General features: G+C 53.8%; 2 protein-coding genes across 7 annotated transcripts; both read right to left on the bottom strand.

The window, feature by feature from the left end:
- Positions 1 to 937: 937 nt before the first annotated feature.
- Tgfbr3l (transforming growth factor beta receptor 3 like) lies at positions 938 to 5,871 on the bottom strand. 3 transcript variants are annotated; one of them, NM_001401205.1, is given in 7 exon segments: positions 938 to 1,113; positions 1,629 to 1,700; positions 1,921 to 2,079; positions 2,165 to 2,279; positions 2,768 to 3,088; positions 3,170 to 3,306; positions 4,265 to 4,394. In NM_001401205.1, coding segments are annotated over 6 exon segments (870 nt in total). In that variant the 5' UTR covers positions 4,335 to 4,394; the 3' UTR covers positions 938 to 1,113; positions 1,629 to 1,632.
- On the bottom strand, positions 4,734 to 13,848 carry Map2k7 (mitogen activated protein kinase kinase 7). Of its 4 annotated transcripts, XM_087579011.1 has the most exons (13): positions 13,639 to 13,834; positions 11,946 to 11,993; positions 9,194 to 9,335; positions 9,019 to 9,085; positions 8,785 to 8,898; positions 8,572 to 8,691; positions 8,307 to 8,414; positions 8,036 to 8,215; positions 7,869 to 7,949; positions 7,642 to 7,784; positions 7,075 to 7,120; positions 6,822 to 6,952; positions 4,808 to 4,974 (listed from the first exon to the last, which is right to left on the bottom strand). In XM_087579011.1, exons 1-13 carry the CDS (start codon positions 13,760 to 13,762, stop codon positions 4,872 to 4,874), a joined length of 1,407 nt encoding a protein of 468 aa, XP_087435137.1. In that variant the 5' UTR covers positions 13,763 to 13,834; the 3' UTR covers positions 4,808 to 4,871.
- Between the last annotated feature and the right edge of the window lie 1,527 nt (positions 13,849 to 15,375).

The following is a 15,375-nucleotide window of genomic DNA, read 5'->3' as shown; positions in this document are numbered from 1 at the left end:
ATAAGTCTGGGTTATGGAGCAGACAGCCCTAGACACTTTGGAGAAGAGAATTTAGGTTTAGTATTGCCAAGCCTCAGTTTCTTCATGGGCAGATTAAGCCTGAAAGTTCCTCCACCGCTGTATTTATCATCAGTCCCACCAGGCTAGTTGTATCAGCTGGTCTTCTGTAGAAGTAGGTTCCAACAGATGTGCCAGCACGTAAGTGCAAGCAGGCAAGGAAGAGCGAGCTTCCTTCTTCCAGTGTCCTTATGTAGGTCTCCAGCAAAGGTGTGTACCACCACACCTGGATCTGGGACTTGCTTTGGCCCAGGCTGACCTTGAACTCAGAGATCTCTTTGCCTTACTCTCCTGGGATTAAAGTCATGTACTGCCTTGTTTGGATCTAAGTGTTTCATGGCCACTATGCCTCAAGCTCTCCATGCCAAGATCCAGGTCAGAAACTTGTATCTCCCAGCCTCAATGTCTGGATCACAGGTGAGCCCTCTGGATTGTGGTCAATCCAGATATAGTCGAGTTGACAACCAGGAATAGTCATTACATTTGCTTATGCCAAGATGGAAAGAGGGTCTGGGTAGGTGGGACTCAAGAGGGACCCAGAGACCTGAATGAAGGTAGGGTCTAGGGATGGGAGTGAAGAGCTAAGAAAGTCCAACTTAGGGGAGAGCAAAGGAGCAGACGAGCTGCTACTGAGGGGAGGAAGAAAGTAGGATTCAGTTTAAACTTAAGCTGGCCAGGTTGCGTGTCATCTTCTGTGCCGGGCAAATGGCCCATGCTTCTTGCCTATAGGCAGGGTTCATGGGGGTTGGAGTCTCACACCTCCATTCTGAGTCTTTCCCAGTCACAAATCTTCCCATGTCTGGTCCCAAGGCACAGCCTGGGACCTCCCCTCCCTTCACCACCACCCCTACCCATGTTTGGGAGCACACTGACTCCACTAGAAGTTAGCAGGTCACCAATTTATTTTGAACAGGGGAGTGAGGACAAGGAGGGAGGGAGGGAGGGAGGGAGGGAGGAAGGAAGGGAGGCAGGGGAGACGTGCATGCAGGATTCCTTCCAAAGGGAACTGAAATCATGGCTGGATGAATCTCAGAACCTCACTGGGGCATGCCATCTCTAGAGAGGGGGTGAGAGAGACTCAGAATGGGAAAGCACTATTCAGGTCACATTTTCCCGATAAGCTTTGACTTCCTCCACCAATCTACGTACTGGTGTGTGTGAGTCTAGGAGCTGTGTACATCCCTCTTACTTATCTGTTTAAGTCTTAAGGACCCCTTTCCTCACGGCTGGTGACCCCACCTCCCAAATCCAATTTCCAGCTTCACCTCGACAAGTTACTTAACCTCTAAAAATATTTTTCTTGGGGCTGGGGATTTAGCTCAGTGGTAGAGCGCTTACCTAGGAAGCGCAAGGCCCTGGGTTCGATCCCCAGCTCCGAAAAAAAAAAAAGAACCAAAAAAAAAAATATTTTTCTTATCTCTAATGGACATTTTAAAAGTATCCATCTGAATGTTGTTCAAAAGAATGGATGTACAAAGTACTCGGAGTCCCACAAGTAAACCCTGTGAACGACCCAAACCACCATGTCCCTCTTCTAGCTCTTGCTTCGGATCTTCACACCCAGTACTTACCTGACTACTGGGGCCTCTGGAGCTGGGGGCCGCTGAGCGAAGCTCTACGAGGCTGGCCTGGAGGTGGGGGTGCTGAAAGAAGACTCCAGCTAGAACAGGAGTTCCCTGTGCCCTGCGCCAGGTTAAGTGCGCCCCCTAGTGGGAGCTGCTGCAGGTGTAGCAACCCTAAGGGCCAGATCTGGGAGGCAGGTTCAGGGATGTGTGCGCGTGGGGGTGGGGCAGCTAGACTAGACTAGACTAGACTGGACCTGTGGAAATAGGTGTGGGGTTCTGGCAGAACAGAAGTCGGTACCTGAGTGTGCACAGACGAGACCAAGCCCAGCGGCCAGCGCAGCACCCAGCACGAATGCCGCCAACACCAAAGCCACCACTGGTGCAGGCTCCAGTGCTGTAGCAGCTGGAGCAGGCGGCTCTGGGCGTACCGCTCTGCCTGGGAGACCCTTGGATGGCCCTATGGAGATACGTGCAAGGCTGAGACTAGGCTTTGGAGCAAGCTGTCTTCCCCATCCCGGTTCCAGGGCTGCTTGAGAGCTTACTAGGGGGCGGACGAGGTACTGTAACCACGATGGGCTGTGTCAACATGTGCAGGTGGGGGCTGTCAGTACCAAGGCTCAAGCTGCTGCCGGCACATGCCTCATCCTGAGGCAGACACTGAGGTGCAAGAGAAGAAACCAGACTTCAGTGACTTGGTAATTCTGGGTCTGGTCTTCCAGAGCTCCTAAGATGGGCTGAAGCTTCCAGCTTTCCACTAGAGCTAGGTGGTTACCACAGGACTCCTCCCTGAGCAGAACCCCAAAACATAAAAATGGTTTCAGCCTCTAGGTCTCAAGTGAGGTCTGCACATCAAATGTGCAGTTTAGACTTATCACACTGTTTTCTTGAATCTAGCCCTCCAGCCCTAAAAGAACTCCAGATCCCACCCAAGGGTCCTAGAACAGAAGGCTGTACATTTCCAGGCTACTGGGAGTTCTTCTGCAGGGCCCTATGAGGGATATCTCTACATGTAGTACCCATCTTGAGAGAGAGGGACCCAGACCATAAAGCACTTTGCCTCCTAAGGTCCCTCTGCTGCCAGAAACGCTTTTGCCTAGCTAGAGAATATTCCGCAGGTTCCGAGACTGCTGTTTCTACTAGCGAACCCGCAACGGTGCTGGTGGGGTCAAAGGCACTGGTGTCTGGCGGACAGCTCGGCGGTGGTGACTGCGGCGACGGCGGCAACGGCTTATCTGGCAGTGCAAGAACTGTACTGAGGCATTGAATACCGGGCGCAGGCGGAAGCTGAAGCGTGCGACGCTAGCAGCATCCGGGCGTGGAGGTGGTGAGAAGCTGACAGAGTCGTCGGCGGGGCAACCCCCACGGAGAAGCACCAGGGCAGGTCCCAGGGCCGGGCGTGAAGAAGGCGTTACTGAGCAGCGGTGCAGGGCTAGGCCCCATCTTGGCGAAGGACGGGCCAGGGCCGCCTGAGGGATCAAGCCATCAAGGTCGACCAGTCCCCATCTCTCCCTCTTCCTGCCCACCCTCGTTGTTTAAGGCGCCCGCACCTGCACAAACACATGGCTGTCCGCTGGCACCTCCAGTGGCCCTGCGCGGCGCGGGAACGCATCCTCAGCATCTGATAGCTCCAGACTGAAAAGGGGTCTGCGTAGCCAGGGCCCAGGTTCCCCAGGGAACGGAGGTGCTGAAACAGAGCAGAGCAAGGGCACAATTCCCTCTAGGGAGCCCTTGTCTTCGCTTGGAAAAGATGCGTTACAGATAGTCACTTTACCCATGCTTAGCTGCATGCCAAACTCTCGCTAAGTTATTATCGCTAAGTTATTACCATGTACCACTTTAGTGGCATCACAGCCTAGGAGCTGAAGCCAGCACAAAGTTGTCCTTTCATTTTCTGACCTTTTTTGCCTTTTGCAGAGTAGGCAAGGGGATGTGGGGATGCACGGGGTTGGTGTGCTCAGCAGAGGAGATGAAGTCGGGGTTCTCTTCCTTGCCCAGGTTGCTAAGTCTTAAGAGTCTAAGAGATCTAGTACGAGCTACTGGCCACTAAAGAGAGGTAGGTGCTGGCATCTGTTGCAGTCAGGAGGGTGCCCACGCCGATCCATCCCTCTGTCCAGAGGCTCAGGACAGACAGGCAACTGGACTGGAGATTTCTGTTCAACAGATATCCAAGTCCCCAAACAGAGGAGAGCACCAAGAAAAGAGGTTCTCATCTTTTTGTGTTTACCCAGGCTTGCACTTACACACACACACACACACAGACACACACCACATACACCATATACACATCACACACACCATACACACACATGCGTGCGTGTGCACACATATCACATACACCACATACACACACACACACCATACACACAAACACATAGCCTATACAGGCAAATGACTGTTTTCAAGTAGCAGTTAGCTGGGGGTTTGTCACAAATGATTTGCACACTTGACCCTCCCACATCCCACACCATCACTTGGTTAAGAACTTTGAGGAAACTGGCAGAGGGGAGTCTGGGAGAAGAAAAAGGCATGGCACCCCAGTTATGCACCACACACACACACACACTGAGGTGCGAAGCCAAGTTGAGAAGGGACAATAGGGAAGTGGGACACAATGCCCCCACCCCATGCCAGCCTCTACATACCAAGTGGCGCACTGTGCTTACTGGAGGTCCCAGGGAGCAGGGCCAGGAGCAGGAGTGTAGTGCCCACCATGGTGGCCTGTCCAGGTTGGAGTGATCCAGGCCAGCAGCAGGCACCTGGTTGGGCTGTACCCAGCCCCCTAGGTGTGGGTAGGTAGCCCTGGCCTTGGTGAGCCTGCTACCCTGGGAAGCAGGGAGCGGGGGCGGAGGACGGAGGGGCTGACATCTGAGCCATGCTCAAGGCCTGCCTGCATGGATAATGACTTTCCTGATGTACTGCAACTTCTAGGAAAAGGGGACCCAGCCCCTCACAAAGCTGCCTGACACCTTCAGTCACTCCAAATACCTCCCACCCAGCTCCTGGCCCTGCTTGTTTCCCATGAATGCAGTCCTTAATGACACACTGAAAGAAAGCCCTCCTCCCAGGCCTTTCCCACATCTCTACACAATTTACCAGGTTAGGACACCAGACTCAGAAGAAAAGGGAAGGGTTTTATTCTCAAGCGTCTAAGGATTTACAAACAAGGGTATTTTGTTTTAAAAAGGGAAGAGGGCAACACTGGTGGCCTGAGGAGGAGGTCAGAGGGTGGGATCAGGCCACTCCAGGTCCCTACCTGCCCAAGACCCACTCTGCCTGGGCCAGAGGGATGGCTGGTGACAGAGGGAAGGACTTGGGAAAAGGTAGGGAAGTGGGAGACTCCTCCAGGCTCCCACTTAACACTAGAGGGCAGTAGACAAAGACAAAGACAAGACCAGACAGACAGACAGACACAAGACACACACACATAGAAAATAAAGTTAAATAAAAATAAAACCATGAGGCCCAGTCTTGGGCCTGTGCTGGCCCTGGGACCAGCCATGTGACCTAAGTACACACAAAGGCTACCGACGAGACTTGGCTAGCCTCAGAATGGTAAGGGTGGGCTGGGCTTTCTATTCTATCCCTACTTCACTCCATCTCCCCAACACAGGAGATAGATAAGGAGAGAGGGCGCCCTGCCCGAAGAGAAGATGACTGCTATTACAATTGAAACATGCGGCATTGTGTGAGTAGGATGAAGATGAGTCAACTGAATGGCTAAGAGAAGAGCCACAGTGTCACCGAAGCCTACAGCTGCATCAGCTACATCCAGCAAGGTTTCGCAACTTTGGTGCTGGCTTTTGTGGTTGTAAATTGTTTTGTTATATTGTTCTCTTGTCCACTTGAATTGCATGCATCACCAACAAAAAGGAGACAGACCCCACTCTGTCCTGGCCACTGCAGGACAGTGGACGGGACAGACGCCTGGTCTAGTCCAGGCTACAAGTTGGGTTGCAGCTGGCCAGCTCTAGGTGAGCTAAGGGATGCTCAGGGGCATGTCCGGGTAAGTCACTTTACATACCAATACCCTGGCCTCCCCTGCACTCAAGCCTGTCCGTCTTGTCCCTGATACACATGCTCAGACCTCCACATCTACTCCCTTCACTCTTAATCCCTGACTTCTCAGAACCCCTCCTGCCCCTTGGCATTACTCCTGTCACTGACTCCTGTCTGTTCCCTCCCTACTACCTGCTACTCTCCAGCGCATCCCTCACACACCTTCCCTGAAGGCCACCTGTGTGGCTGAGGCCCCCGGTCTCCCTCTGTGACACCTGAGCTCTTCTACTTAACCCCGAACTGTAAGCAGTTCCCAGCCCCATGGGAGGGTCCCCCAAAGGAGCCTGGCCTCTCCTAGGCCAGAAATGACAAGGAGAAGCAAGCAGTCCAACCCCCAGTGCCTGAGGCAGTGGAGGAGAGGGGGCCCACCACAAGCAGCTAAACATTACTTTGGTAAAGTTTCTGAAGGTACCGACACACCCATGAGGACAACCCCCCCAAACACACACCCCCACCAAGTACAGTAAAATACAATAAACTCCAAAAGGACCCCCTGAGATCAAAGAGAGACAGACAGACACAGAGACAGCAACCGGTTTGGCTGCAGTCACAATGCCCACAAAGCCATCCTGGGTCAAAGACTTAAGGAAGCCTAGGTGAACCGGGGCTTCCACTGAGGGTAGAGTGGCTGGGCCAGGCTGAGGCAGGAGAAAGGCAGAGGCTGGGGCGGGGACACAGGGAAACCAGAAAGGGGAAGAGGGAGGGAGATAGGGAGGGAGATAGAAGGAGAGATGGAGAGCAAGCACGTGTGTGAGAGAAGGTGGAGGGGACAGACACTGGGAGTTTGGGGGATGGGGACAAGGGGCTTTCTCTCTGCCCCTGGGGGTCACCCCAGCCCAGAGGTTATGATTGAATAAATAGTGAGTCTGCTCATGGCCTGCTGTCTTCCGTTCACAGTGTCTGTCGGGGCGGGTGGGGTGGGGTTCACACAGCTGGCAGGATTAGGAACCAGCACGCCCCTTCGTCCACAGCTGGTGGGCGGGGAGTCAGGTGGACGGGTACCCCCTACTTTCTGTCCTCAGTCCTTGGCAGTCGTCCAGGTCCCAGGTCCCCTGATGGGCAGCTGGGTTGGCCAGGTGGGAAAGGGGGGCCTGTGGCCCTGCCCCTGGGCCCTTGTGGGGCTGGCCGCTGCCATGAGGCTACCTGAAGAAGGGCAGATGGTGTTGGCTCAGGACTCCACTAGTCCTTGGGGACTCGGTCTTTGCCATGACGTCCTTAAACCAGGACGCGACATCCACTTCGAGTGTCTCATAGTGCTTGATGAAGCTGTGTTCCTGTGGGCCCAAGAGTTGGCTTAGGATGAGGAGTCAGTCCTCCTGGCCTTGCGACTGAGGCTAGGAGGTTATCACGTGTTGGGGGGCTGGGGGCAAGGTGGGATTGGGGGTGAGGTACTCACAAGTAGTTTGTTATACTTTGGTCTCTTCCTGTGGTCTTTAGTAAGGCTGGATGAGGGAGGAGCAGGGAGAGAAGAGAAATGAGTCAGGGAGACGAGAGCAGCCTGACTGGGCCTGACTGGGCATCTATGCTCAGACCGTCCCGGTACAGAGGGCTCCTCTACATCAGCCAGAAGCAGCTGCTCTCAGCCAGGCCAGGGATCCACAAACTCTCCTGGCCCAGGTTGGTGTTAGAGAAAGACCCAGCAGGGGAGCTGAAACCAGGATGTGAGGTTCCCATAGGGGGAAGTAAGACTCAAGTGTGATCCTCCTACATAACATCCATAGCAAAGCCACTGGGTCACCATGCCAGACACCATAGGGCCAACTGACCCAGAAAGCGACTCCCAGGACTTCAGCTTGAACTCCTGTCTACAGCCACAAGTCATGCTACCTGCCTGCTGCTGTGCCCATCTCATCCTGCCCCTTTTCCCAGCCTCCGCCCTCCCCAGTTGCATGAGGTCACCTGACAGCCCAGAACATCGCAGACTAGAGGTGGGAGCAAGGACAGGCAGCATGGGAGTGCTCACCAGTCTTTGACAAATGACTGGAAGTCCCCTGAGAAGCCCATGTGACCAGGCAGGAGCGGGGGCTCTTCCTGTAGGACTTTGGTGAGGACCTCAAAGTCCGTCTTGCAGTTCTTATAGGGGAACTGTCCTGTTGCCAGCTCCACCTGGGAGGGTGACAGGCATTGCTGAACAGCAGGTAAGAGAGCCCTGGCTTCCCACCCAGTCCTACAACAACAGTCCCAACCTACCAGTGAGATGCCCAGGCTCCACACATCGGCCCGGATGTCATAGTCTGGCTTGGTGGGGTCTGGCGGGTCAATGCGCTCAGGCTGCAGGGTGGGAGAGGAGGAGGATATATCCTGAGGGTAGGGCCAGCCCACCCAGTCCCCCGGTCAGACGCGGTGGCCCCACTCACAGCCATATAGGCAGCACAGCCAGCACTCCGTGTTTTGGCTTTGGAGTCAACAAGGCGGCCACTGATGCCAAAGTCACAGAGCTTGATCTGACCCCGCTCATCCAGCAGGATGTTGGAGGGTTTGACATCACGATGGATGACCCCATGCTTCTCCTTCAGATAGTACAATGCTTTCACAATCTGCAGAACAGACAAGTTTGGGCAGCTGTTATAGGGGACAGAAGCCGGGGGGTGCCCACCAGGCCATGCCAGCGCAGATTTAGCTGCTCACCGCCACGGTCATCTTGCCAAGGATTCGCTCTGGGATGGGGCCCTGCATCCGTTTCTTCAGCTTCTCCGCACACGTGCCCATGAGCTCCATGGCAATAAAGACGTCCGTCTGTAAGGAGGGTGGTGCCCAGGCTTGGGGCAGCCTGCTTGCCTCCCTCCCCACCCTAGCCACACCATGGCACCTGGGGACATGTAAGGACCCTATGGGGCAGAGGATGACCTGAGACTTTCCCAGAGGGGCTTGGTCCCCCAGGCAGGGTGCTCACGTTGGTGATGAAGGTACCAAAGCACTGAACAATGTAGGGGCAGTCGTGGCTCTTGAGTACTACGTCCAGGTCCATTAGGATGCGCTTATTCTCTTCCTTGTTCCCCGAGCGCCGCATTTGCTGCAAGGAGGAACAGTCCAGAGGGGAGCTTTGAGTATGGGGCAGGCTGCAAGGGCACAGATGCATCCTGGAACTGGGGCGTGGAAGGCTTACCTTAACAGCAATGATGTGGCCTGTCTTCCGGAACCGCATCTTCCACACCTGACCACAGGTACCACTGCCCATCTCTCCCAGGTTCTCCAAGTCATTGATTTCTGCCTGATAACGCTGGGAGAACAACAAGACGGCTGGAGGGTCCTCCGAGCCTCTGCCTCTGTCACCCACCACCTCCAGGTTGCCTGGGTCCTGACACAGCCCCCTGGGTGCCTAGCTATGGGGAGGTAGTACCTGGCCCCCGATAGTCAGGTACCCTGTCTGCTTCATGATCTCCTGCAGCTTTTGGTCAATCTCGATGCTGATGGGACAAGAAACAGAAATGGTAAGGAGGGTCCCACAAACACCACCCACCCACCTGGGACCAGCACGAGGAGGGTCCTGGGCTGGCCCTACTCCATCAGCTTACCTCTCCATACTGCGAGGTGTGAACAAGGTTGACGGGAGCCCCAGCATGTGGCGGGGCCGGCTGGGGGGCGTAGGGTGCTGTGGGGAGCTCTCTGAGGATGGTGAGCGGCTGCCCCCATCGTTGGCCAGTGGGAGCTGCAAGGCTGGGGAATTAAAAACCAGGGGCAGGAAAGGAGTTAGCATCTAGCTGGCCACCAAGGACTTGGTGCTCTCGTCTCCTTTCCGGTATCCCTTTGGCCAGGCTGGAACAGTGTCCTGCTCTGCTACCTAAGGCCTCCTTTCCCGCCCCCTGGGGCACCTTCAGGGTACTTCCTCCTGCCCCTCTGACCTGAAAGGAGATGGGGTAGCCTGGTAGGAGAGGAGTAGTCCCAGAAACTGAGGGTTTATCCTCAAGTACATATTGCAGACAAGTGAGGGGACTCATCTTTCTGTTCCCTCACCAGTGCCAGGAAGCAGGCTCAAGAAGGGTCACAGTGCTCACATGAGGGACAGAAGACCCATCAAGAACCTGGCCTGGGGCTGGAGAAATGGCTCAGTGGTTAAGAGCACCCGACTACTCTTCCAGAGGTCCTGAGTTCAATTCCCAGCAACCACATGGTGGCTCACAACCATCTGTGATGAGATCTGATGCCCTTTTCTGGTGTATCTGAAGATAGCTACAGTGTACTTATATATAATAAATGAATAAATCTTTAAAAAAAAAAAAAAAAAAAAAGAACCTGGCCTGGCCACCAACACTGCACTGGATGACAAGAGCCAGTAGCTATGGGACGCTGGTCTCAGGCTGTCTTGCCCTAGAGGACACTCCTAGGCCAGGGAGGGCCACCTTCTCTCCAGCTGTCTCGTCTGTGTATACCCCAGACAGGTCTGCACAACTGGGGTCAAGGGAGCGAGAACAGAATCCCAGGCTGAGCCTGAGCTCTTGTGAAGAGAGATCAGTGGTGATCTAGAAGGCAAAGCTCTTCCCGGGGCTGGCTGGGCTGGGCAGGGGCAAAACGCCGGGCCAGGGAGGGGAGCTTGGTACTTCCCAATGGCCTGCATGCGGACGGCTTGGGCATGCTACAGGCAGACAGCAGGCAGGCAGCAGGCACCCCAGGATGGGCGGGCAGTGTTAGGGTGTGGGATGACAGGAGAAAGACAGAAAAACAGCCAGGACTGGGGACCCAGCTGCCCAGAGAAGGTGCTGTAGAGACAGCCAGAGGATATGGGACATTAAGAGGACGTTCCTTAAAGAGCTAGGGGGTCTCTCTGGCCTAGAGGTGGGGGCCATGAGCCCCCTACAGCTCCTGGAAGCATCTGCTCTCCATGAGCCTCTCATACTTCAGGGGCCCTAGTGCCCCAGAAGAATTATAGCGAGCTCAGCTTGGGACAGCAGCAACAAGCACCCTTTAAGCATCACTTCCCAGAAGGCCTGGAGCCTGCCACTTTCTAACCCACTTCTCCACACTTATCTTTACTACCACCTCTTCCCACAGTCCACCTTTTAGTAACTTGGGCTCTGTCCTTAATGGGTTTTACTACTGATATCCAGGTCCTTTTCTAGCCCTGGTAGCTGGGACCTGGCTGTATCCAGACTCACTAGAACTGTGCACAGCTCGCTTCCATGAGTACATGTGATCCTCTTTTATCTGGTATCTCAGCTCCTGGAGTGAAGATCACACCTTTAAGCTCTCCGCCCCCTGCCAGTCCCCCTGATCCACACAGACCACCAGGCCTTCCTGGGCTGTTCCAGGCCCAGAGAAAAGGCTGCTGGCCCCACTCTCTGAAGCATGAACTTGATGGGAAAAGGGGGATACACAAAAGCCCTGAGAACAGAAGTTAGAGGGGATTAGAGCCACATGGCAGGCCTAGAGAGTAGATTAAGTATAAGTCAGTGAGGGAGAAAAAAGTGAGAATGAACGAACAAATAAATGAATGAATGAATGAGAGAAAGCAAGACAGATCATGGAGTCACGTGCCCACTTATGGGGCCCTTAGGTGTGCAGACTACCGGCCCAACATACATACACTCAAATGCAAACAGACAAATATGTACACACAGAGCACACACGCACACATCCATGTATACACACAAGCTGGGAACACACACGGAACACACATGCACACATCCATGTATACACACGAGCTGGGAGCACACACGGAACACACATGCACACATCCACGTATACACACGAGCTGGGAGCACACTACCACCAATAGTCAGCTCTCCTCATTTCTGCCAACACAGGTGCTCTTTCTCTTATGCAGATGGGACACTATACACCTAGGAACCAGCACAGCTGAGCTACCTAGCATGGAGTCCTTATGTGTGAGGGTGGGGGTGGGGGCAGGGGGTGTCTTGCCTCCCCTAACCTCCTGGGACACTTTTGCTCAAATCCCAAATCCTCCATAGGTTTTCCCTGAGAGACCCCACTGGACTCTTCTACTGCATCAGGACTGTGCTTCGTGTGTACTGATGGACCCCGTCCTGCAGACTCAGCACCGTACAGGAGCTTGGTCTGTTTTACTTACTGCTGTGTTCCTGGGCCTGAGACACAGTGTACAAATGACGACTCACTCACTCCATAGTTGAGACAGATTAAGTAAGAGCAGTGCACCTATCTCTACCTACTTTATTTACACACACACACACACACACACACACACACACAGAGCACAACACAGAGCATGGGGTGGGGATGGCATTCTGCGGCTGGGGCAGCGGTTAGGTCAATGTGCAGATACGCAAGCAGCAATGATAAAAAGGCTGGTACCTGCTCGCTGGGACGGGGCAGGAGCAGGGCTTAGAGTGATCACAATAACTGGATGGGGAAAGGAAGAAAAGAAAAAAAAAAAACACCACAATAAATCACAACAGAAACAACCGATTTGTCCAACAGAAAAGAAATCAAATCATAATGAAGAGGAGGGGGAGGCACAAGGCACCAAACTGCAGAGATGGGTAGAAACCAACAGAGATGGGATGGTGGGAGGGGGTGTGGATCTGACAGACACAGACACCTGCAGGGGGCTCCTTGAGGCCTGCCAGTCACTAGCCTGACCAGGTCTTAATCTGCTCTACGGACCGGCAGCTCTTAGGGCACGTAGAACCCTATACCCAACACTGTCTCATCCATACTGAGGCGTGGAAGGACCACCCTAGAATCCAGCAGGGGCCTTCCAAGTCTTGGCCCAGCCTTCAGTCCTAGGCAGAATCCAATGAAACACATCCCCCACCTCTGGGTATCTCCAGGTCCTGGAAGAGACTCCCAGGAAGGAAACATGGAACTCGGCCAGAAGCTGGGAGAGATGGAGAGAATCCTGAATGCCTCTTCAGGAAGACGACCAAATAGTGAACAGAATTCTCTCCTATGGGAGGCTGCCTTTCCCCTCTTACCATAGTGACCCCACAGACAACTATAAAACATATATATACTCAAAGGTTATATCACAGAGGATATAAAGAAGACATTCTGCTGGATCAAAGAGGGACAGAGAGAAGGTTGGCAAGAAGAGAGAAAAATCAGATTCTTTCCAGCAAAGATGATTTGGGGACAGGGATATCTGGGGTACAAGGATGCTAACTGTGGTTATGATGGACAAGCCGTATATGTGTACAGAAAGAAAGGGGAAGCACTTATATGTCAGGGAGGCAGACCCAAAGATGGTGGAATCAGAAAGGAGGTGTGTGTCTACTTGATGGAACTAGACTAATTACAGGTGTCTGTAGTGCTAGCAGTCACTTGAGCCCAGGAGACAAAATTGTCAGGCTGAGAGATGGTTATGTGTTTCCAGCGGGCTAGACACACTAGACAGCAATAGTGAAACTAGCTGGTCACAGGGATATGAGGTACCCCTGTATGTAGGAGGCAGTCAGCTGGGTCCGGTGACAAGGTCCTTCCAGCTAAGGAGCCATCTGATATGATCAAAGAAGTCAAACGGAAGAAGCTTCTCACCGAAAAGGATTAGATGTAGATGAAGACTAGGTGACCTACGTGGACAGACAAGCATGCACGTGTGTGGACTGTTTGCTGTGGGAAGGGACCTTTTGACAGTCACTGAAACGGCAGGAGTGGAACCACTGAATCAAAAGAGATATAACTGTTTGCAGAGTTGAGAGCCTTGGCTGTAGTCACAGTAGCTTAGCTTCGGGTCTGAAAGCCTGCGAGGTGCAGGTGACAAGGCTCTGGGAGCCGACCATGGGGGTGAGGGGGACCCAGACACTAAGCTCTCAGGTACCCATGCTGTGAACTTCAGGACCGCGGTATGTGTGGGGACCGAGTAGCCCTGGAGACTGCCCACCCGACTCCCAGGTCACCGTGACCCTCTCCCTGCAAGCTGACAGCGTAGAGAGTGGAGGGGAGGAGAGCTAGCGCCCCGGAAGCGGGGGCAGGATCTGCCCGATGGGCGGGGCCTCCCACTGCGCGCCCCGCCCCGCCCGCCCCTCCCCCACGCGGCCGTGCTTACTGGGCCTGGGCCGCTGTGGGCTTATATCCAGGTTGAGGTCGATCCTCCTGCGGGCCTCACGATTCTCCTGCTTCAGCTTGGCCTCCAGGCGGGACAGCTTTTGCTCCAGGGAGGACGCCGCCATCTTCCCCGCCGCCGCTGCCGCCGCTCACCGCCAGGCCACCCGTCAGTCCCGGGTAGACAAACACCGCACTGCGCCTGCGCTAGGATGACCCCGCCGAGCCGCCGTCCTGCCTAGACCACCCCGGCTCGTGCCCGCCCTGCCTCGCGTGCATAACGCCGCGCGTGCGCACTGGGTCCCAATAGGAAGACGATGCCACCTAGAGCTCGAGTCTGGCCTCGTGCATTGTCACTACCCACCGCCACCTCCCGCAGTGCGCATGCGTGAGCTTTCCGGGGGCGGGGTGTGGCGCTGTTGGAAATCACTTTAAAAAAAAAAAAAGAGAAAGCGAAGGCCGGTCAACCGCACGCCTGCGTGCAGAGACCAAACTCGCGCCTTTGCTGCGCACGCTCTCGGCTGTTCCTGGATTATTCTTCACTCCGTGTGCATCTCCAGGCCTCTCTGGTACCCGCGCCCTCACAGAACAACCTTCCTCAACCTTGGACAGTCCTTCATTAGGACCTGTTATGCTTAATTGCGGCCTGAACTCTCGCTGTTAGCTTGAAGCCGCCTCCTCACTGTAATTAGGTACCTGTGGTAACTCCTTTCCATTTCACCCAGTTCCAGCAAACTGAGAGTAGATCAAAGCCTGACAAGAGGAGAGGGAATCCAGGGTTGGTGACTCCTGAGCTCAGTGTCAGAATCAAGATTAAAGCTAGATAGACTTCTGGCCCTGAGACCTCAAGGCGTCCCATCCCCATGGCTTCGCCCTGAGAATCCGGACTCAGCTCCTGAAACCAATGTCTGAAGGCAGTCCCTGGGGTTAGATGCCTCTGCCCTGCTTGATCCATCCGCATCCAACATAGTTTAAGTCCTTCCAAGAGTACAAGGATAAAGTTTGTATGTAAATTTGGGTCGCTAAAGAGCAGTCTGTCTGCCTCTAGGCTCTAGGTGTTAGGAGGTTTGCATTTGTGCGGGGACATTAAGCAAGAGATGAAGGAGGTCGGGAAGCAACAGTTGAACACTTTGGGGTGGGCCTTAACCTATAAAGAGTTCTTAGAACTCCTCCGGTAATGACCTATGGGTGGAGCAAACAGAAGCTTAGAGTTAAAGGGATAAAAGAGGAGGAGAGGAAATTGGATTGTTTTTGTTTTGTTTTGGCGACAAGGTTTCTCTGTGTAGTCCTGGCTGCCCTGGAACTCTGTAAACCAGGCTGGCCTGGAACTCAAGAAATCCACCTACCTCTGGCCTCTGGAGTGCTGGGTCTGAAGATATACAGCAGCAGCACCACCACCACCCAACTTTTTGCGAGGGTGGGGTGCATGGATTCTTTAGGGGAAAAAAAGCTAAGCATAAAACTCTACCAAATTTCTCCTGATTCTCCTTCACCCTCTTTTGAAGTAATTTAGATCTCTCTTCACCTCCCAGAACAGACAACCTGATTTGATAGACAGGTGTCATCATTTGGTCCCAGATACAGGAAGTTTAGACAATCATTCTGTATAAAGAGGTCAGAATTACAGTTCTCATTAAGCACCCACTGTTATATGCTCCCCTGTACAGGAGACATTCAAAAGAAAATCCCTGCATGAACTAAGGAAGAAAGCTAGCCTCCACCAGCATTCTTAACTTGGACT

This window comes from Rattus norvegicus, chromosome 12 (assembly GCF_021556685.1).
Source record: "Rattus norvegicus strain SHRSP/BbbUtx chromosome 12, alternate assembly SHRSP_T2T, whole genome shotgun sequence".
Classification (NCBI taxonomy): Eukaryota; Metazoa; Chordata; class Mammalia; order Rodentia; family Muridae; genus Rattus; species Rattus norvegicus.
Note: the sequence above shows the minus strand (reverse complement) of the source record. Positions and strands in the feature narration are given on the sequence as shown.

What these genes read in the sequence shown, in the direction of transcription:
- Tgfbr3l (XM_087579327.1), bottom strand. Translation starts at nt 3,409, where the DNA reads ATGCAGCTAAGCATGGGTAAAGTGACTATCTGTAACGCATCTTTTCCA. An exon ending in CCCCACCAGCACCGTTGCGG is followed by an intron (nt 2,280 to 2,767) that starts GTTCGCTAGTAG and finishes CTTGCACCTCAG; the next exon opens with TGTCTGCCTCAGGATGAGGC. An exon ending in TCTCGTCTGTGCACACTCAG is followed by an intron (nt 1,701 to 1,920) that starts GTACCGACTTCT and finishes GTCTTCTTTCAG; the next exon opens with CACCCCCACCTCCAGGCCAG.
- Map2k7 (XM_087579011.1), bottom strand. Translation starts at nt 13,762, where the DNA reads ATGGCGGCGTCCTCCCTGGAGCAAAAGCTGTCCCGCCTGGAGGCCAAG. An exon ending in TGCCCCGTCCCAGCGAGCAG is followed by an intron (nt 9,336 to 11,945) that starts GTACCAGCCTTT and finishes TTAATTCCCCAG; the next exon opens with CCTTGCAGCTCCCACTGGCC. An exon ending in CAAAGTATAACAAACTACTT is followed by an intron (nt 6,953 to 7,074) that starts GTGAGTACCTCA and finishes TTGGGCCCACAG; the next exon opens with GAACACAGCTTCATCAAGCA.